A 23699-nucleotide genomic window follows, 5' to 3' on the forward strand; every position below is an offset into this window, starting at 1 on the left:
GTTCGTGTGTGTCTTTATTATGCTGGCTTGACAGTTAAAGCATATCCCTAACTCAGCACAGACCTTCAGTCTTTTTACACTTGGTAAGCTTTAAATTTTTACTGGTAAAGGTCTGTCATTTAGTTACAGTCACTATTGGAGCAGTAAATGTAAGTTTGAGAGTAATATTATTACTGTTCTGCAGCTCAGAGTGTTAGATTACCTGACTTTGATTGTCAAAAACTGGGGAAGTCATGATATACATCAGAGTTTGACATGGGATCTCTGTAGCACAAGACAGTTCAGTGATTTAATGCACATTTGCACAGCATTAAACTGAAATTAGTCCCTTTGTAGACTAAAGGGATCTTGACCCCAGCACTGCCACATTTGCTTTCAGTTTCCAACAGTTTTAAAGTTCATCAGATAACATTTGAGGCGTTATATTTGTGTTTGGTGGGCAGCTCTGCAGACCCACTCGTGTCACATACAGAAACACTGAAGTTTGAGTGTCAACTTCCTGTCTCAGCTGCCTGTCTTTTGATTGCCGAAGCCCTCGCATGAGGAAACCAGAGCAGCGACAGATGCGTCTGAAACAGGTCTGTGAAATGCGCTAGTTCGAATTCACCAACGTAAAGAAAATGGCTGCCAACAAAAACCTCCGCCCAAAAAGCGTTGACATCAGCAGTCATATTACTGGTAAGTTCCTCTTTCAGAGTATGACTATATAAAGGTTTAAACTTAATGTTAACAAAGGCAGGTCAATGCTAGTTTTAGTTGCTGCCTTAACCTTGAAGGAGCCTCCCCTTTCCTTCTGAAGATCTTAAGGACTTTCTGATTCTTTTTTTTTTAACCATTAGTGATACACTATAAAACAGTTTTGCAATTACAAGACAGTTCAAAAAAACATCAAGACGGGTGCAGGTAAGTCTGAAACTGTGAACGTCTGAAGGAACGGCGTTTGATCTGAGATGACCACCTCTCTTTCTTTCAGGTTCTTTCTCTCAGCTGTCAATGGGGCCAGAATCCACCATGGCGGGGCCCATACACATCCACTTTCAGATCGGGCTCCTCAAAGAGGAGGTACAGATCCCTGAGGGACGCCTCAGCTTCCAGCAGGCAAAGCATCTCGCAGTAGAAATCATTGAGAGAAAGGTACTGTGAAACCTCAACATTTGATGTTTGTATTGAGCATGTGATGTTAAAACTTCAAAGAAATAGTTCATTCAGAAATAGTAGGGTAAATTAAAATGTTGTCATCGTTTATTCCAAGCCTGTATGACTTTCATACAACAAATGAGTGAATGAGGCAGTCAAGCATAAACAGCACTATACAAGGAGTTTGTGCATTTATAATACAAGACTTAAAATAACTGTAGGCTTTTCACACTGCGCTTAACCCCAGGGGGAAAGGGACATTTCACACTTGTAATTTAGAAGCAGGGGTGGCACCAATTTTTACCTTTTTATCACAGCGTGTTTTTACCCCGCATTGCGGTGCCAAACGTGTGCAGTGTGAAACGACGCAGTGTTAGGGGCCATTCACACGGAGTGCGTTTTTCCATTCCACTGCCCTACTTTTTCATTCTTTTTCAATGTAAACAGGTGCTAGATGGACGTCTTTAAAGTCTGCGTGAACCAGAACTTGACTGACTTTACTTCAGTATTGTGACGTATTTTCCAAGTGAAATGGAATATGGAATAAGAAAAATAGAGGGTGTGTGTTGTTTTTTCCCTCTGGGAATTGATTGGATCTAGAAAAGTAGGCGTTCCATTCAGCTCATTTTCAAAGCTCACAGCACTCTGACAGTTGGAGGGGATGTTCAACCAAAGCCTTTAGACGTCATCAGAAAAGGAAGCATAGATACAGTATGTAGGCTATATGTAGATAGGCTACCACATTCGACCACTCCATAAAAGTTGGCGCGCCCGCCATCTTGGAACAGTCAATGTGTCGTCACTCACAGTAACAATCAGTGATGCCACAACATTGTACAGCTTCTGTTTGTAAAAACCACCAGGATTTAAATTTCCAACGAAATGGGATAACCTTTCACAGGTGAGAATGTGTTGGTTTGTGCTTTTATATGTAGCCTATTAACTCAATATTACAGGGTTTTAAACTATGGTAACTTTGGTTGTTTGATGGTGTTGTGTTAGCTGACACCTTTGTCTTGTAGTATTGTGTTAGGTTAGCAAAATCATCTGCTAAAGTCTATTGCAGATATAGATATTCATACATGCATCTAACTACGGTTGCAAATGGAGTCAACTTGCTCTCGAATGTTAACAGACCTGCTTTGAACATTCCAATATGGCGGACAGCTTGCGGCCCATAGAAACAGCTGCTAACGAGGCATCACTAGCTGCGTCCCAATTCCGAGGCTGCATCGTTTGACGGCCGCATTCGAAGGCCGATTGCGTCACCGCGGCACGGCGAAGGCTTTTTCAAATGCGTCCTTGTTTCCCGTGCAATGAAGGATACAACAGATGGATGCTTCGCGGCCTTGCCTACCGCAGAATTTAATGTGCGCCACTGACGACAGGATATTTTTGAGAGAAATTGGCGAAACTTTTAAATGCAAGTATTGGGTTTCAACTTACTTAAATATCTAATAATACAAATGTAAAAATAAAAAACTTTAAATCGGTTCAGATGTTGACTTGTATCTTACTAAGATGCAATGATATATATATATATCTTCGAAGGATGCATCCTCTGAATTGGGACGCAGCTTGTCTAATGACGAAAGGCCATTCCAGAGAGGAAGTACATTTTCAGATTTTGATTAAACATTACTAATATTACTAATATTTTTATTTTTTGGAATAACTTGCACAGATGATTTGTTTACCACAAGACTAGTAATGTGTGCTAACAACATAAATAGGGTCGACTTTGATTTTGTGGCCGACTTTATCCATAGAGTACCTCAGGGATGATGTGTTTTTGTAGGCCAACCTGGAAGTTAGCGGCGCACGGGTTCCCTCGATCGAAAGCCTATGCATTTTTCCCATAGACTTTTGGAAAATCACAAAAAATAAGCTCTGTGTTTAACAAAGGGTTATGACACTTACACGTTTTGTCTATCAAGATAATCTTTACAAATTAACACAACATTTATACATTTTGAAGCCTAAATAAAGTCGTCAGATATAAGAAGTTAACAGTAGGCTATAAATGGACTACAGCGCACCATGGTCGTGGATCAACGTCACCACCACCAAGCTTATCCACTTTTTCATGAGAAATACTGTCCAAATGTGCTGTTTGTCATGATCACGTCTAAAGTCCCCGCCAAAGGAAGTAGTCCCTTTTAGCAATTTGTTAGCAACTGCCGTTTTTAAGACACAATAAAGGTTTAAAAAATCACAAGCGGGTTATAACTGGTGTGTTTTATGTCATAGATCAAAACGTGAAAATATTTAGAGAGCTTTATTAACCACAGACCTTATTTCAGGTGATTTAGCAAAAACCCATTCAAAAAACCCATTGACTTCGGGGCGATGGAACTGGAAGTCCTAAAATGCTAACTCGATTCCGGGTTTTGCCTACAAAAACACGTCATCCCTGAGGTACTCTATTGCGCTCGCGTCTTTTGCAGAGTCCCGCGCATGACACGGAATTAAACTTGGTGCTCAAGTTAAAAGTTGTTCAATTTTTTTTTAAAAAAGCATCTCTAGATCTTGCACTTTTTTCATTTTAACCGGCTGGTTCACACAGAACGCGTTTTGCTGTTAAAACGCAAAACGCAGGTCAGTATAATAAATAATTTAATAAGAAGGGCTATATTGACCTATTAGCATTTTGTTTACATCTACCTCGTAAATATAGTTTTTGCTATTTTTAAAAAAAGATTTCACAGGTAAATCAATAACAATTACAATTTTTATTTACTTTATTTTTGACAAAACATCCCATGTTTCGGTCGTGACTGCACATTTTCGGTAGTGACAGTAATGTGTTGGTAGCGACCACATCACAATACAGAATTTTAACTTGCATACTACAACACTACTAAAACATATTAAAATACTAATGATTTGCATAACTGTACTAAAATTTTGTTTATTTCCCCAAATAAATTATTATGTGTTCCTTTTGTCACTACCAAAACAATGATGACGTTGTTTCGGTAGTGACAATTTTTTATATTGAGCCTAGCTCAATGATGCTAATCAGCACATGGTTAGCTAGCACAGTTCTGAACAGTTGTACACACATATAAACTAAATTTATTAGAATATCACCCCAAAAAAGTTTGCTTAATTGCAGAAAAAAGGTGTTTGGTAGTGACATTCCTTAAAGTTACACAGAATTTCAGACTTTTGAACACATTTAACTCAAAATGATGGTACCTATCTACTACGAAAGAGAGGCTATGAGAGGGAGGGACACAGGAATATTTCAGCCAATGGACTAAAACAAATACTGTTTCGGTAGTGACATGAAAATGCGAGACACGTTTTGTTACATCAAGTTTCATGATTTAAAAATAAAAAAACAACATTGGAAAAATTTGCAAAAATTATTTCAATATAAATTTCACAAGTTGAAATTTAGGGGTTAGGGTTCGGGACAGCCATTTCCCAATTGAAAGTACCCAATAAATGATGATTTTATATATATTAAGCTTACTGATATTTTAAATATTATTGTGGGACTCAATAGATAATAGAAGAATCTTAGTAAACATCTAAAATTTGAATACGTAAATGCTTTTTAAATGTGGTCTTTTGGTTGTGGGACAGCAGTTTGCACCAACTCTGTAGAATGGCCCATATAGGATATGATGATGCGCAATGATACAGCCTTTATGTAAAGAAGTCGTGCGCGGTGTTTGCCCAATCAGTGATACTGACACAAATATGCAAATAAGAACATTAACCCATGTAGACGTCATAAATAATTGATGACAGAATTTTCATTTTAGTTGAACTAGTCCCGTACAATGTTCTGCTTTCATGCAGCGTCAGTCAAACACCCACACTAATAAAAGCACATTACTGACAATGACTTCAGTAATGGCTGCTTCCCACAGTCAAAAGGTCAAGTGCACACATGCCATCCATACACAGCCAGCTGGACTCTTGCCTCTCTCTCTCTCCAAAAACAAAAGTATCTTTTCATATCCTTCTGCCTTTTAACTTTAAAGAGGAACGTTGGCACGGCTTGTTCTGCCGATTGCCTTTAGTATCTTCTGCCTTTAGTACCCGCAAAACATTTTCATTGCTTTGTTAGTGGTTTCAACAATGATTGGTTCCTAAAACACTTATATGCAGTCTTAGTTTATCTTCGACGGGTGAGGGGAAGCAAATTTTTGTGAATCTAACGCTATTACCATTTTCATATACACATTTTGCCAGGCTGTTCTGGGTGTTTGCTAGGCTGTTCCTATGCAGAGTAATGCATTTTAAATTTTTTGGCTATAAAAAGAGTTTGAAGAATTCTCACTTGTGTGTTCAAGAAAGATTCATGAAAAAAGGGGAAGTTAAAGAGAGTGTGTGTGAAGACACTAGAGAATTAGGTGCTACTCAAACATTCGCACAACAAACACACACAGTATCTCAGCCCTCCTTCAGCAACTCTCCCCCTCCGGCTGCCTCTCTGTTTGTCCGCTGTGGTTCACAGCATCTGCATGTAACTTTCCAACCACAGACTCTTCCCCTAACACACACACACACACATGCACACACACCTTTTCTCTGCTTGACCTTCTTATGGTGCAGTTTCCACTGCAGTGGGACAGGATCATCATACACACACACACTGACCTTTTTTATGGAATGACCTCCCATATACGCACACAACGTACAAACACATGAACGCTAACCGATCTCGAATATCGTCACTCTCACACATTAGGTACATACTCGATTACACGTATAATGCTCACTGCATACTTCACAGTAGTTAATTTTTTCTATAAATTCTATGTGTAATCATATGCAACGATAAATGTTAGCAGTACACTGAGGGTATGTTTACAGGACAACGATGTACTAAAAACGGAAATGAATTTCCTTTGTTTTTTCCGCGTATAGACGACAACGTTGTCAAAATGATCCCGTTCACACGGATCAATGAAAACAACTAAAATCGCTGTATTATTCATGCCAGGCCGGTAGTTGGTGACGTCACTTTGTAAAGAAACACTATGCACCTAAAGACTGAACAATTAATAAGCATGTGAATCAGAAAGAAGAAAGTCATATACACCTAGGATGGCTTGAGGGTGAGTAAAGCGTGGGCTAATCTAATCCTTTAAGTCAGTGATGCTGGAGAACCAAATTCAGTTTACACCTTTGTTATTTAAAACATGTTATGTACAAGCAAGAACATGAATTTGTCATCATTACTTCAGGTTGAATGATTCTGATTGGTTAAGACATAGATGAACTTTGAAAATCTCGACACATGGACATATAGTTTGAAGCATATCGCTATTCATTATCCGGATAACAACAGGGGTCCTGGTCACTTATATCAGCGTCTCTAGTCTTCAGTTTGTCTTCCATGAGTGCCAGATGCTCACCTCACGGAAGTCAGGACCTGTAACAAAGGATACTGATGCTTACACACAAATACACAGCTTCTTCAAGGTTGAAGTTTGTTGAGCTCTAGCTCTGATCAGGAAACTTTCCCAAAACATACTGATAAGACTTGCTCTCAGTAAGAGAGAAATTATTCTCATTATTCTCTAGTGATTGAAGATGAAAAGTAAAGTAAATTTTTTTTAACTGTGAATTGGTCACGTAGGACACAGATCTGAGTGACCCCAGTAACCTAGGCTATCATAGTCAGCTAGAAGAGTAAATATATGTTTTAACATGTGTTGGGTGCTTCTCTCAAAAACAAGGAGAGAGCACATTCCAGTGAGAAGACATGTAATTCTAGAACTACGTAAATCTCATAAGCTTGAAGAAGTCATTTAAATCATTTAATATTTAGAAGGATAAATATTGATTACCAACCACTCAAATGGATACATATTGAAGCCGCAGTGGATTCAAGAATCCACCCTTTTCCGTCGTTTTTTAACACAATGCTTCCCCACCATTAACAGAATTTTCTGGCAATCCATGTTTTCACTGTTATTTGGTAAGGGTCTTCTGAAAGAGTACAGAATTTCCAGATCAAAACACAGGCAAAGAAGCAGCAGAAACAGTTGATAGAAGCATTGCTTATGCACATGTAAAACAACGTGATCAACAAAGATTAAACAGCATAAATCAACATTTCCCAATGAAATCTCGACCCAGGTACAGGACTGTAAAGCTTTGGGGGTGTTGATGGAAGCTAGGCTCTGTTCTTTCTTTTGATATATTGCATGTTCAGATATTCATACAACAAAATATTCTGGGGGCCATGAAAGTTTTGTGAAAATGCTAGAGCTGGCTGGCAGGGAAAGAGTTATGCAATAGTCCATTAAAAAAAAGAATTATCAATTTTGATCTTGTTTTAGTGATTGAAATACCACAGCGGGTGCTGTATATGGATGGAAGATTGACAGGCCTGTACTGCAGTTCAACGGATGTTTTGCCCTTCCGGTCTATGCGGCAGTCACAAGACTGAAAACTTTGAATTGCGTACAGTGTGCTCTGGTTGTAAACTGCACACTTTAGCAAATGACATTTAGGGGTCTTCAAAATGCAGTCCCCAATTATTTTTTGTTTTTTTGTGAAAAATTAGTTCATCTTATATCCTTCAAGGGGTCTGAAAAAGGTTGAAAACCCCTGTTGAATGTTTGCTAAATATGTGCATTCATACTGTATACTACATTAGCCGCAGTACGCTATATATTGCATATCCCATGCTCTACCTTCTGATACATGAGTGAATCCTGAGTGTTTCCAGAAAGCTCCATTGATCCGAAAATCAGGTAAACGCCTCACACCTGCATGTAGTAATACCACCACAACAAAGTGACACTCTGACCAGTCTGAGAACGACACGCTGAGCGTGACTACGGGGTGCGTCGGAAATGCAGTTTGAGCAAGTTTTCGTGTGATGAGTGTCTGTGTTGAGGCTCTTCTCAGATGTGTTCTGTGTTCAGTCTTAAACAGGAAGTTGATTGTGTGTTTGAAGCTGATGTGGAAGTGGTAGGCCTCCCTTACATGGTGGTACCATAAAGCAGTCAATAGTGAACTAATGAAGTAATACTGTGGTAGTGAACTATATGGTAAACTTAAAGTGCTACTTAAGTGGATGTTACAATAAAAATGTTATTATTATTCTACCATATCCCCACCCCTACCCCTCAAAAACACTGTAATTTCACAGTTTTTAGTGCTGTCATTGAATCATTACCAGTGTTGGAAGTAACGCATTACAAGTAACGCAAGTTATGTAACCCGTACCCTCTACTGTACAGATGTGAGTTTCCTTCAGCCTGAGGCTTATTCATTTCACTTTTGGTCAGAAACACTGTAAAAAGAATTGTTGGTTTAACTTAAAAAAGTAAGTTACCTGTTTGCCTTAAAATTTTGAGTTCATTGAAATTAAAAATTTGAGTTAATACAATGAAGGCGATTGGTTTAATCAGTGGAAAATCAAAATATTATGTTATCTGAACCACATTAATTATTGAAGTTAAATTTGACAAAAGAAAAAATGTTGTGATAATAAATCATTAAAATATTTTTTTTTACAGTGAGTGCCTTTACATTTGCCAAAAATAGAATTTTTATTTTTTATTATTATTAAAAACCAAAACAATCAAGCCCAGATGAGAAAATATAATGCAAAAGTAACGTAACGGATTACTTTCTATAAAAGGTAACTACACAATTATTTATTTTTGTAGGGAGTAACTCAAAACTTTTCCCAACACTGATCACTACCCCCTAATGCTGCAATTCACATCAATAGATAACAAATAAATAAATAAATATTTATAATATTATAAAGAATATTTATTTATCTTAATGCCATAAAATCACTCAAGTCTCAGTATTGTCAACTAAAAAAATCTGGTCAGTTAATACAAATTCATGTTTTCTACTTAAAATAAAAAAGAAAATAATGCTGTCTTTGAAACACTACCCCTTAATGCTGTGATTCACATCAATTCATGTTGTCTACTTAAGTATATGTTAAAAATAGCATTATTATTGTGTATTATCCCCCCAAAACACGTTGTAATCTCAGTTATTAGTGCTGTCATTGAAATACTACCCCGTAGTGCTGCAATTCTTCCGCTGTAAATGTATGTAATATTAGTCTCAATATTGTTAACTAAAAAATCTGGTCATTTAGCACAATTTATGTTGTGTGTGTTTAATACAATTCATGTATTCTAAATGTTTTCGGAGTGAGCTCAGAGTCTCAGTTTGACTCACATCCGTTTTATTTAAAAAGCAAATGATTGACATTTCAAAGAGATCAGCATGAGAATGATGCAGATGTTCACCTGCTGCAGTGCCATCAAGATCTGACCCACTTTCACTCTCATATGAGGATGTTGATCAGCACTATCTCTGGCTTCACTGCGGCGGGTGTTCAGAGACAGACTCGTCTTACCATGTTTCTTCATGTTGTGTCCAGCATATGTCTGTGTGAGAGTGTGGATGTAATTAAATGATCTGAGAGAAAAGACACGATCATCTATCTATCTATTTATATCTGTCTATCGAACTATATCTGTTTGTCTGTCTATCTATCTATATCTGTCTGTCTGTCTATATATATATATCTGTCTATCTATATCTGTCTGTCTGTCTATATATATATCTGTCTATCTATATCTGTCTGTCTGTCTATATATATCTGTCTATCTATCTATATCTGTCTGTCTGTCTATATACAGTCAAACCAAAATTTATTCAGACACCTTAAACATTTCATTCATTAAATCTAGATATGGCCGGGATCCGGCTGACTATGGTAGACCTCAGGATAAACAGAGAGACTAATATTAGCGTAGACGCCATTCTTCTTAAGATGTAACGAGTACATCAGGTGTTATAGGAAGTGTTCCCGGTTCCAGCTGAACTATGCAGCCTAACAATCCTTTAACTGATGTTGATATAAATTGATAATGTGTTATGTGTATGCCAGGTTAAAGAGATGTGTTTTTAGTCTAGATTTAAACTAACACAGAGTGTGTCTGCTTCCCGAACAATGCCAGGAAGACTGTTCCAAACTTTAGGTACCAAATAGGAAAAGGATCTACCGCCTGCAGTTGATTTTGATATTCTAGGTATTATCAGCTGGCCTGAATTCTGAGATCGCAATAGACGTGAATTACTATAATGTGTTAAGAGCTCGCTCAGGTACTGGGGAGCTAAACCATTTAGTGCTTTGTAAGTAATTAGCAAGATTTTAAAATCTATACGATGTTTAACAGGGTGCCAATGCAGTGTTTTTTTACATTATTAACAGTTTTTACTGTATTGTGGTGATTTATTTGTTTATTATTTGATATTTATATTTAACATTTACTATAATATTTATATTTGTTATTTAATATTTATATTATAAATTATATAATTTATACATATTTATTTATTTAAATATTTATATAAATGTTTCTGTGACATTTTGTGTTGCATTATGTTGTTTAACAGTATCTTTATTGTGTTATGATGATTTTAGTGTGTAGCACTTCAGATTCCAAAACAAATCATACAGTCAATATATGTTAAGTGTGTGTGTGTGTGTGTGTGTGTGTGTGTGTGTTTTCTTTAAGGCTCCGGAGTGCAGTGTCAATGGTCTGGAGGAGAAGCTGCTGTTATTCAGACACGAGAACAGTGAGCAGATCTTACATAGACTCACTGAAAAACATGACATACGTGACGGAGATCTCGTGGAGGTGGTGCTCACTGGTCAGTCAACACACACACACACACACACACACACACACACACACACACACACACACACACACACTCCATCCAGTCACTTTAAGTATCATTTTGACTGTCACTGCAGATGATTTAGACAGCTGTCAATAATTTTGATCCCTCTAGGCACGGCTTTAGTGACCGAGACAAAGTACCGCCCACATTCCTTAGTCGTCCAATCATATCGCACACCTACATTTTGTCACCAGTGTGGTGAGATGTTATGGGGCCTCGTCCGACAGGGCCTGAAATGTGAAGGTATGACTGCGCTATAATGCTCTTATACAGAATGTTTATTATTATTATTTTATTTCATATTTAATATTTATAATCTAAATTATATTAATTATAAATATTTATTTATTTTTGCTTATTTTCTATGACAGTATTTTTGTTGCATTTAACACTGAAACGTGTTAAAGTTACGACTGCAGCAAATAAAGTGTAGTCTTATACAGGATTTTTTTTGTTTTGTTTTATTGCTTATTTATGTGTTTGTATATTATTTAATATTCATATTTAGTAAAATGTTTATATTTGCGATGTTATGACTGTTTATATATAGTGACGTTATGACTGCGGTAAGTACTTAAAATGCAAAAAAAATAATCTGTTTTACTGTGATGTTCTCTCCTCAGGCTGCGGTCTAGACTTCCACAAGCGTTGTGCGTTCAAGTTGCCCAATGACTGCTCTCGCGTGTATCGCCGATGCGGCCCGAGTCTGTCGCTGTTTCCTCCAGGACGGCCTCGAGCCCCGTCGCTCTCGAATCATGCGGGCGGAAGTCTGGAGGAGGTGACGATCCAAACCAAACACTTATGCATCTGTGAGCTGTTTGAAATGCTCCCTAAAAAATTTTTTGTTTCCTCCCTTAGATCAGCATGACGAAACCGTCACGGTCTCGGCCGTCGTCCTGGGTCGATGTGCCGGTGTGTGTGGGGGTTTCTGAGGGGAAGGAGGGACGACCGCGTGTTCCTCACACCTTCCACATTCACACCTACACCAAACCCACCGTCTGCCAGTACTGCTTCCGGCTGCTCAAGGGTCTCTTCAGACAGGGAATGCAGTGCTCAGGTGAGAGGTGTCAAAGGCCACAGATTCATATTAAAAAAAAGTACATACTTTTGAGTGTGTAGCAGAAGAGTAGGCAACTTAGTCATAATTGTATCTTTAACGGACGGCTCTATCACTTAGTCACGTGCAACCTGTCACTGTTTAAACTGCCCTGTCAGTCATCTTGTCACAGTTAAATTTGTCACTCCTTAATTTCCTAACATTTCAGAGAGAAATTTAGTAACATGTTGATCTGCCAGTCTGGGGTCTTTCTAGTGTTGTCAGTCGGTACTGAAATTTTAAAAATATGACCATACCAGCATTTTGAGCGCTGTTGAGTGGATTCTTAAACACCTCTGATTGGCCATTGTGTTCACGCGCTCAACAGATATATCTGTGATTAGCTACAATGACCAATGCTTCAAAAACCCTGCACTTACACAGATACACACAGGAGCGTTTGAAAGCAGGTGTTTATCAGAGGACATACTGTATTAGGGATCCGCTGATAGACACCTGCTTTCAAACACTCTCGTGTGTATCTGTGTAAGCGCTCGGTGAAGAGTGTCAAAGATTTCTGTTTACAACATGTTTTCGAAGTGTTGATCATTGTAGCCATTCACAGATGTATCTGTTGAGCGTGTGAATACAATGGCCAATCAGAGGTGTTTAAGAATCCTCTCAACAGCGCTCAAAACACTAGGGGGAAATGCTGGTATTGTCACATTTTTAAAATTTGGTAAAACTTGGTACCGAAGTCGGTACTTTTGACAACCCTCATGACTTTGCATAATGATGCATTTGAATATATCTTTATAAAAGTTCACAATGCTGTGGCAGATGATATATAAAGTGGATAACACTGAATAAATTTTTTTTTTTCACCAGGTTAGATACTAATTATTAATCACTCAAACCACTGTATGTAATGCTGCGTTCATGTAATTACTGTACTTTTGAGATGACAACACGTGACATTCTACTCGAAGCAGTTCACGTCCTTAGACTGGGTAATATCCATTTCAATGGCAACATTATCGACGGCTAAATGAATCTGCATCAGTCAGGTGGTACATGTAGGAGCTCTCAGAAAATTCCCAGTTTACAGGTTGTAATTATAAGTTCTGTGAAGATATGAACACTTTTTACAAGTTGGAGTCTCATAATTACGGTAATTACGACATTGCTCTGCATCACCTTTGGTTTTTAAACACTTTTTTTTAAACACTTTTTTGTAGTTCTAATCAAATCCTCATCCAACGCGCAGTGGGTTGTGATGGGAGTTTTTAGAAAACATTTTTAGTAGAAAGGCAACATTGATACTGAGAACTTCATTAAGTCATCTGAGCAATAACATGTTTCTTTCTCGCTCTGTTTCTCTCCAGACTGTAAGTTTAATTGTCATCGCAGGTGCCAGTCTCTCATTCCTCCTGATTGCAGGGGTGAGAGAGCAAATGGAGAAGGTCAGTTTGATTTATGTATGAAAACAATTCTAGGTCACAACTTAAAATCAAAAGAAAAAAATAAGCAACTATAACTTTGTTTATTTGTCCCCCACAATAGAGACATTTTTCATTTGGAAATCGTATTTATGTAATTACTGTAATGTAGTTTTTTCATGTAAAGCAACACAAATTAAAGGCAGTGTAAAAATGCATGATGGATAAACACTAGACTTTTTTTTTTTAAATATATATAAATTGTTTTTATTAAGTGACGTTTGATGCTCTCAAACAGCAGTTCTCAAACTTTGTTGAGCGCAAAATGTCACAACATACTGGTAAAATGTCTGAAAATCAATATTAACATGAAAATTTGGGGTAATTTAAGCTTTTTTGATCCAAAAGTTAATGTGATATTGAAATATATAGACGAGCGTTCAAAAGTTTGAGGTCAGTAAGTTTTTATTTTGAAAGAAACTTATACTTTTATTCAGCAAGGATGCATAAATTGATCAAACGCGACAGTAAAGACATTTATAATGTGATGAATAACTGTTCAGCATTGATATTAATGAGAAAAATTTTTAAGCAGCAAATCAGCATATTAGAATTATTTCTGAAGGATAAGGTGTCATAAAGTGAGTAACCGTACTGTGTTTTCAGAAGCTGACACGAGTCAGGAGCCGGAGTCTGAGGAGAACGCTGCAGTGGTGTCAGTAAACGCTCTTTATGAAGAGCTGCGATATAAAGACCCACCGCCCTCAGAGCAGATGATGTCTCTACAGCCTCCCGTCACGTAAGGATTCAGATCACACCTAATCAATGCAGCACTTCAGAGAGAGGTCAGGTGTTTATGTCTGTCTGTGTGTGTCTGTCAGGCCGTGTTTCAGCAGTAATATTCCTCTGATGCGAGTGGTGCAGTCTCTCAAACACAGTAAGAGAAGAGCCAGTGGAGTGTTGAAGAAAGGCTGGTTAATCCACTACACCAGCACTGACACAATGGTGAGAAACTCTTCTCTTTTATATGTACACTACTGTTCAAAAGTTTGGGGTCAGTAAGATCTTTTTTTTTTAATGTTTCTGTTCACCAAGGCTGCATTAATTTGATCAAAAATACTGAAATAATGTGAAATATTATTACAATTTAAAATAACTGTTTTCTATTTGAATATATTTTAAAATATAATTTATTCCTGTGATCAAAGCTGAATTTTCAGCATCATTACTCCAGTCTTCAGTGTCACATGATCCTTCAGAAATCATTCTAATATGCTGAATTGCTGCTCAAGAAACATCTCTGATTATTATCAATGTTAAAAAAAGTTGTGCTGCTTCATGTTTTTGTGGAAACATCAATATATATTTTTCCAGGATTCTTTGATGAATACAAACCCGATTCCAAAAAAGTTGGGACACTGTACAAATTGTGAATAAAAAAGAAATGCAATAATTTACGAATCTCACAAACTTATATTTATTCACAATAGAATATAGATAACATATCAAATGTTGAAAGTGAGACATTTTGAAATGTCATGCCAAATATTGGCTCATTTTGGATTTCATGAGAGCTACACATTCCAAAAAAGTTGGGACAGGTAGCAATAAGAGGCCGGAAAAGTTAAATGTACATATAAGGAATAGCTGGAGGACCAATTTGCAACTTATTAGGTCAACTGGCAACATGATGAGTGTCTCTCAGAAGTCAAGATGGGCAGAGGATCACCAATTCCCCCAATGCTGTGGCGAAAAATAGTGGAGCAATATCAGAAAGGAGTTTCTCAGAGAAAAATTGCAAAGAGTTTGAAGTTATCATCATCTACAGTGCATAATATCATCCAAAGATTCAGAGAATCTGGAACAATCTCTGTGCGTAAGGGTCAAGGCCGGAAAACCATACTGGATGCCCGTGATCTTCGGGCCCTTAGACGGCACTGCATCACATACAGGAATGCTACTGTAATGGAAATCACAACATGGGCTCAGGAATACTTCCAGAAAACATTGTTGGTGAACACAATCCACCGTGCCATTCGCCGTTGCTGGCTAAAACTCTATAGGTCAAAAAAGAAGCCATATCTAAACATGATCCAGAAGCGCAGGCATTTTCTCTGGGCCAAGGCTCATTTAAAATGGACTGTGGCAAAGTGGAAAACTGTTCTGTGGTCAGACGAATCAAAATTTGAAGTTCTTTTTAGAAAACTGGGACGCCATATCATCCGGACTAAAGAGGACAAGGACAACCCAAGTTGTTATCAGCGCTCAGTTCAGAAGCCTGCATCTCTGATGGTATGGGGTTGCATGAGTGCGTGTGGCATGGGCAGCTTACACATCTGGAAAGGCACTATCAATGCTGAAAGGTATATCCAAGTTCTAGAACAACATATGCTCCCATCCAGATGTCGTCTCTTTCAGGGAAGACCTTGCATTTTCCAACATGACAATGCCAGACTACATACTGCATCAATTACAACATCATGGCTGCGTAGAAGAAGGATCCGGGTACTGAAATGGCCAGCCTGCAGTCCAGATCTTTCACCCATAGAAAACATTTGGCGCATCATAAAGAGGAAGATGCGACAAAGAAGACCTAAGACAGTTGAGCAACTAGAAGCCTGTATTAGACAAGAATGGGGACTGACATTCCTATTCCTAAACTTGAGCAACTTGTCTCCTCAGTCCCCAGACGTTTGCAGACTGTTATAAAAAGAAGAGGGGATGCCACACAGTGGTAAACATGGCCTTGTCCCAACTTTTTTGAGATGTGTTGATGCCATGAAATTTAAAATCAACTTATTTTTCCCTTAAAATAATACATTTTCTCAGTTTAAACATTTGATATGTCATCTATGTTGTATTCTGAATAAAATTTTGAAATTTGAAACTTCCACATCATTGCATTCCTTTTTTATTCACAATTTGTACAGTGTCCCAACTTTTTTGGAATCGGGTTTGTAGAAATTTTTGATCAATTTTAATGCATCATTGCTGAATAAAAGTAGTAATTTCTTCCTTTGTAACAACTGACCACAAACTTTTGATCCATAGTACAGAACCCCTAAAGGGACATGGTGATGGAAAAAATATTATCCGGGAGGAAAAATGATTTTGTGTTCCCTCAAGGTAAATAATGTAGATAATGTTTGTTTTTTCTTTGCAGAGAAAACGTCACTACTGGGTATTAGATGTGAAATGTATCACCCTGTACCCGAATGAAACCAGCAGCAAGTACTATAAGGTTTGTTCATTTATATGCTGTATCATGTCACCTTTAACAATTTAACACTGCAAATGAAAAATACAGCCACATTTAACACATAACTCATATTAGGCCTTTCATGAAGTTCTTAAAGTCCCCCTGTAGTCAATAATTTTATCACTTAAAACTCATCTTTGATCACCAAAATGACATATTTAAATGTTTTTTACTGTAAAAAAAATTCTTCATGCCTTAAAATAGCTTGAATGTAACTTTACACCCTTGCCTCATTTAATATACACGGATCTATGAATATGATAATTAGCCCCGCCTCCACTCGCACGAGCTCAGAGATCCACTCGGTGAACTTACTGAGGTAAACGCTGCACAATGGTATCGCTCTTTACAACATTGGACACATAACAGTAATTAATATGATTAGCATTTTGCTTGACTACATTATCAAACAGCTAATAATGTGTTATTATAACTAATGTTACACAAACCATGTTCACATTCACGAGTCAGACAGCAGCCTTCTAACAGTCAGTATCCTTACAAACGCTTTAAACAACTCAAAACGTCAGTGGAGAAAGACATATAGTTCATCATAACATCATAATAAACATCATACACCTGTCATATTGCTAAATCTACCCGATTTTTCATATCAATAGAAAAATATAGCCAACTGGGATAACTTTCTTTTGAGACTTTCGTGGTCAGTTAATGATAGGCTAAAGCCCGCCGGATTGGTTACAACAGATATTGTATTATTATAGGGAGATGAGAGGGTCTGTATCTCTTACCATTGGAGAAAGCGTAACGGCTGACTTAATCACGTGCTGCACCGCTCAGCCTATTGTGTAATGACCTCTGGTCTCCTTTCCTGCGTACTGGCAGCCTTTACCGCAGCTACAGCGTTAGCATTAGCCGTTACGCTTTTTTGACTAATGGTTGCAGGCTTGTCATCTAGTGGCTTTGGTTACAAGGTAGTTTGTGACGTCAGAAACACCAGCGATTTCAAACCACGGGTTTTAGACTGTCTTTTTTCACTGCAGTTTTAAATAGAAAATACTCAGCAATGGTGTTGACTTATGAATTTGCACATGGTTTGTCTTAAAGCATGATAAAAACACCAGATAGACATATTTCACCACAGTGGGACTTTAAGATATCTGTGTATTCTTGATTTTAGGAGATCTCTCTGTCAGAGGTGCTGCAGGTTCGAGGCCCGGCTCAGCTCACGGTTCCAGTGTTGCCAGGCAACAGCGCGCACTCGTTCGAGCTGCTGACGGGATCACTGGTGTACTGTGTGTTTGCGGATCAGGAAGGCCCATCCTGGGAATCAGCTCTCAATCTGGCCCTCAGACCAGTTCACGGCACCGCATGCGAAACGACAGACACCACCGGTTAGACCTGGAATTATTAATGATAATTAATGATGGCCTATTCTTAAAAAAAAAAAAAAAAAATGTTATATATATATATATATATATATATATATATATAATTTTATTATTTTACTATATATATTATCATATGGCTGTGAAACTATGTATTGTGTATACTATGTATACTATTTGTATAGTGCTTGTTTCAAAGAAGCTTTACAGAAAATCATGATGTTAAAGTTTATAATATTTTATGCAAAAAAACAATTGGGTTCCGGAAGTAAAAACTCTATAATTTTCTCCATAAGGAAATTGATTTTAAACGATAACTACAAGGTTGTTAATCTATGGTATTTTCTTCTATTGAAGACGTCAGCCCGCATTATTTCTTATGTTTAAAATAATTGTGTAGTGAAAAACTACATTACCCATGGTGCTGTACAGAAAATTACACCAATCAGAGAGTCGAAAAAAGTAACATGCTCCAAAAGATCTCTTAGCTCCGCCCACTCCCATGAAGCACTGTGAATCAATTTGATCTCTCTAGTCTCAAAATACTGAAATGTTTGTGTATATTCTGCAATAAACTTAAAATATATTGTTTTTATACATATAATCAACATTTGTAAATGAGTAGTTTTATATTTCTCCATCATTTTTAATTCGATTATGCTGTTTGCAATGCTTCATGGGATTGTAGTTCTTTCCCTCACTAAAGCCGTAAAGTACACGGTCTTGTACCTTTGTCTGATTTTCAAAAACTTTTTTGCTTCAAATCAAATTTTGTAGTGTTGTGATTCACCTCAAAGCTGGTTGGCTTGATTCATGGCTTAAAATGCTTTAATGAAGGCTTTTTTGAAATCCTTATAGGGGAATTGAATGGGGGGGGAAAAAACTTCTGGAACCAGCGATGCTGCAGAAACTGTTGAACTCTGTACCTTCATACCTTATAGTTGCATTTATAGTAAATACTATAGTGTTTTTGAACCATACTATAGTAAAGTACTTGAATTAATTTATTGTGGTAATTCTATAGTTGCTGTGGTAATATAACAACTATAGTAATATAAACAAATTACTTTACCCAATACTGTACTAAGTTTACTAAACTAAAGTATACTACAGTATTTATTTAGTTTATCAGTTCACTAGTTAATACTACAGTATGCTGTAGCATTCATTAACAAAGTGTTGTAAATACTATAATATGTACAGTATACTACAATTTACTATAGTATGGTTCAAAAACACTATAGTATTTACCCTAAATTACTATAATATTTTTTCATGTGGGGTGTGATAATATATTTTACATTTCGCGACGATACAAGCAATCAAGCAGTTGAGATTTGCTATATGGTATATATTGTTTTATGTGAGTATACTGTATGTGTGTTGATACAGTTGGATAGACATATATACAACTTTCAATATAAAGTTAATATTAACGCACTAACAAACAAACAATAAACAATTGTATTTTTATTAACTAACATGAACAAAGATGCTGAAAAACATATATTGTTCATTGTTAGTTCATGTTGCATTAACTAACAAATGAGATGTTATGTGTTATGCACTTTTATGTCTATAATAGTAAATAAAGTTACACTTCCTCTCTTGCCAGCTGATGGACAGAAAGGTGACGAGACCCAGGTGAGACACTGAATTATTTGGTGTAAAGATGTTTCCTAAACAACTACCGCTGTTTCAAAGAAAACTCAAACCCGCTGAATGTGTCTGTATGTTCATGTGTGTGTTGCAGGACATCAGTGAGCTGTATCAGATCTTCTCTGATGAAATTTTGGGTTCGGGTCAGTTCGGGGTGGTTTACGGAGGCACCCACAGGCAGACGGGCCGTCCGGTTGCCGTTAAAGTCATCGATAAAACCAGATTTCCCTCCAAACAGGAGACGCAGACTAAAAATGAGGTCTCCATATTGCAGGTATAAGTTTAAGATGTAATTTTCCACACAATTCAAACAAATTTGTTGTTGTTGTTTTTGTTATATCTTACAGACGTGTGTGTGTTTCAGAAACTGTCTCATCCAGGAGTCATTTGTTTAGAAGGCATGTTTGAGACGATGGAATATACTTTCGTTGTCATGGAGAAGCTCCACAGCGACATGTTAGAGATGATTTTATCTCACGAGAACGGCCGTCTGCCTGAACGCACCACGCGTTTTCTTGTCACCCAGGTAATGAAGCTCACTGAAAACACAATGTTCCTCTAACATTAGTCCCATTTTGGGACAGAACCAATTGCTAAAGTTCCTTTAGCTGTCTTGTTGGTTTTACTTACCATAACCTATAGCTAATATTTCCAGAATGTTGAAGGAGAAGGAGGTTTCTCATGGTTATTTTTTACATTTTATCCTTTCTGCTCAATTGCACATTAATCCACTTATCCATAGATCTTCTTCATACACTCTTAACCCTCCTAATGCATTCGGGTTCTTTTGACCTGGAAGAGGTATAAACATTTCTACAAAATCCATAGTTTTTAGTTCGAAAATGAAACATTGGATATGTGTTAAGACTGTCAAAAAACAATTAATTATATAACCTTTTAAACTAAATTGTTAACACATTTTGTGTGAATTGTTTTGTTTTGAGTTCAAATGAATTTATTTGAATCCATTGAAGTCAATGGAGTTCATACTGGTAATTCTCATATTATATGTTCTTATAAATTTCATATGTTGTATTCAAAAAAGATTACTCATAAATATTGATAAAAGTATATATTTTCTTGCATCACCCTGTTTTTTACTCTTGTACATTTTTAAATTTCAAAGACTTTCTCCATTTTTTACTTAATAAAAAGAGGGTAAATGAAGTAATAGCATGATAAAAACATACATACATTCACTCATTAATGAGCAGTTACTGATCAGATACAATATGGTTTTAGTTGAAAAATATTAAGTTATAGCTGTTTTATAAGCAAACAGGAATGCAACAGGTGCTTTTTAATGTATTACAAGGGTTAAAAATGAAGGTTTATTGGCATTGATGGTTCCATGAGTATCCTCTAACACCCATGGAATCTTTCCATTACAACAAAAGGTCCTTTACTGTGGAAAAAGGTTCTTTAGATTTTAGAATGTTCTTCGCACACTAAAAAAATTGTACTTTAAAGAAGTGTTTACTGAAATGTTCTTTGGGGAACCAAAAATTGTGGTTTTGTGGCATCGTTGCAAAAAAAAAAACCCCGTTTGTAACCTTTATTTTTAAGAGTGCAAATCAGTGAAGACTAAAGAGGTTTTAATTTTGCTGTTTTTATTTTTTTATTTTTTGCCTTGATACACAATCTCTAGCTTTAATTGCTGACCTGTTGATCTGTTGTTGGCATTGAAGGTTTTGGAGGCTCTGAGGTACCTGCACTTGAGACACATTGCACACTGTGACTTGAAACCAGAGAATGTGCTGCTGGCTTCACCTGAACCATTTCCTCAGGTCTGATTCTGTCATATATAACTCTTTACTCATGATTTTCAGTTATTTTGACAGCTAGAGTAAAGTCTAGAATTGCATGTGTCCTATATTCAGATATTGCTTTATAACAGCTCAAACAAAGAATGCAAAAACAAATGCATGAAAAATGTATGCATTGAATGCAATGCAAGTCGCTTTGCATAAAAGCATCGGATAAATGTGTAAATGTGAAAAAAAAAAAAAAAAAAGTCATTTGGTATCCAGAAATCCAAAATCATGATCAAGGTCTCTGTTTCAGGTCAAACTATGTGACTTTGGTTTCGCTCGCATCATTGGAGAGAAGTCGTTCCGGCGCTCGGTCGTCGGGACCCCTGCGTACCTGGCCCCTGAGGTCATCAGAAGTCATGGTTACAATCGCTCTCTAGACATGTGGGCCGTAGGTGTGATTTTATACGTCAGTCTGAGTGGGACGTTTCCTTTCAACGAGGACGAGGACATTAATCAGCAGATCACTAACGCGTCGTTCATGTATCCACGGCAGCCGTGGTCCCTCATCTCGCTTGAGGGTAAGAAACAGCTGGATGATGCTGAAACTGAAGGGTTTAAAGGGTATTAAAGAAATAGTTCACCAAAAATTCTGTCATCACTTACTTACTCTCATGTATTTTAAAATTTGTGCTGTCAAATCGATTAATCACGATTAATTGCATCTAACATAGTTTGTAAATATATATGTCTATATATTTCTATCTATCTATCCACTAACACATATATATATACAGTCATAAGGGTCAATTTTTTTAAATTGAGATTTATACATCGTCTGAAAAGTCGAAAAAATAAGCTTTCCATTGATATATTTCCATATGATGCTTTCCATATGATGATTGGCTTGTTAGGATAGGACAATATTTGAAAATCTGGAATCTGAGGGTGCAAAAAATCTAAATATTGAGAAAATTGCCTTTAAAGTTGCCCAAATTAAGTCCTTAGCAATGCATATCCACTCACAAAAACAAATTTTTGATATATTTACGGTAGGAAATGTATAAAATATCTTCATGGAACATGATCTTTACTTAATATCCTAATGATTTTTGGCATAAAATCGATAATTTTGACCTATACATTGTATTGTTGGCTGTTGCTACAAATATACCCGTGTGACTTATGACTGGTTTTGTGGCCCAGGGTCACATATTTATTTACAAACTTTTATGTTAGATGTGATTAATCATGATTTTTTTCCCACCAGATGACAGATGTCTTCCATGAATTGGATTTTAAATACCTTTGCTCTATTTTTAACACTGTATTAATAAAATAAATAATAAAATAAATTGCGCATAGTTTAGAAGTGAATATTGTCTAGTACCATAAAATCCCTTCAAAGTTCAAAATATTAAACTATTAATATTATTATAACAAAATATAGTACATTCATTTTTTTTTAATTAATAGTCATGCTTATTGTCTTCAGTCTGTTTAGTGAGGGTTAACTTTCCTTCTCTCTGTTCATTTATTTCTCTCTCTCTCTCAGCGGTGAATCTGATCAATAACCTGCTGCAGGTGGTGGTGAGACGCAGGTTCAGTGTTGGTAAAGCGATGGGTCATCCCTGGTTTCAGGTCTGTTGACTTTCTTCAACAATCAGCCGAATCCAATATATATTTTTCTGCCATGTTTAATTTACTAAAACACCAGTATTTACATTTGCCAAGTCATTTCAGTGCATTGACTGGATGGACAGATGGACAGATGAACACTGTATCATTTATGTATATCTTGTCCATTTGTCCTGCTGCAGAACTTCCAGATGTGGTGTGACCTGCGGGAGTTTGAGCAGCGGATGGGATATCGGTATCTCACTCATGAGGCGGACGATGAGCACTGGAGAGCCTACGCCCTGGAGAAAGGCCTCAGTTTCCCAGAACATTTAGCAGAAGCAGCAAATGAAGAGCAGAAAACAGCCGTTTAGATTTTATATTAATATAACTGTGAATATTGTATTATATGAACAACTCTGTGAATCTGCTGTGATGTATATCCAAATATTTTCGTGTGATTTAATGTTTGAGATATTTTTCAATAAAATAAGAAAAAACTAACCTCTTGGTTTGTTTCTTATTTCATTTACTGTAAGTATCAAGTTGATGATATCATGCACCCAACACACACCCTGAAAATCATTACTAGAATTAGAATAAATGAAAACACTTCTGGTTCGTTTCTGGCTAACTATCACAACAAAAAGAATTACAAGACTGCTATTTTTATTAAAGTTTTTGGTTAGTGTGTTGATGTTTTATTTTATTCGATTTAATGTTTGTTTAATCAAGGCTAATCCAAAATTA

General features: G+C 36.8%; 1 protein-coding gene across 2 annotated transcripts; it reads left to right on the forward strand.

Annotated features, from left to right (window-relative positions):
* Positions 1–432: 432 nt before the first annotated feature.
* LOC127515123 (serine/threonine-protein kinase D3-like) lies at positions 433–23453 on the forward strand. Of its 2 annotated transcripts, none has more exons than XM_051898380.1 (18): positions 433–678; positions 974–1134; positions 10671–10806; positions 10951–11082; positions 11463–11617; positions 11698–11896; positions 13261–13338; positions 13981–14113; positions 14196–14319; positions 16478–16555; positions 17715–17928; positions 19538–19566; positions 19676–19855; positions 19946–20107; positions 21270–21368; positions 21646–21913; positions 22888–22973; positions 23153–23453. In XM_051898380.1, the coding sequence occupies exons 1-18, from the start codon at positions 621–623 to the stop codon at positions 23321–23323; spliced, it is 2463 nt and encodes an 820-aa protein (XP_051754340.1). In that variant the 5' UTR covers positions 433–620; the 3' UTR covers positions 23324–23453. The 2 variants fall into 2 exon arrangements, with proteins under 2 accessions (XP_051754340.1, XP_051754341.1); XM_051898381.1 differs by lacking the exon at positions 433–678 and adding an exon at positions 713–903.
* The last annotated feature ends 246 nt before the right edge of the window (positions 23454–23699 follow it).

Source organism: Ctenopharyngodon idella, chromosome 7 (assembly GCF_019924925.1).
Source record: "Ctenopharyngodon idella isolate HZGC_01 chromosome 7, HZGC01, whole genome shotgun sequence".
NCBI classification, from domain to species: domain Eukaryota; kingdom Metazoa; phylum Chordata; class Actinopteri; order Cypriniformes; family Xenocyprididae; genus Ctenopharyngodon; species Ctenopharyngodon idella.

Bases quoted from the DNA above. Each gene is read 5' to 3' on its own strand.
- LOC127515123 (XM_051898380.1), top strand. From the start codon at position 621: ATGGCTGCCAACAAAAACCTCCGCCCAAAAAGCGTTGACATCAGCAGT. The intron at 10,807-10,950 runs GTCAGTCAACAC...TGATCCCTCTAG, and splicing joins CGTGGAGGTGGTGCTCACTG to GCACGGCTTTAGTGACCGAG. The intron at 21,914-22,887 runs GTAAGAAACAGC...TCTCTCTCTCAG, and splicing joins GTCCCTCATCTCGCTTGAGG to CGGTGAATCTGATCAATAAC.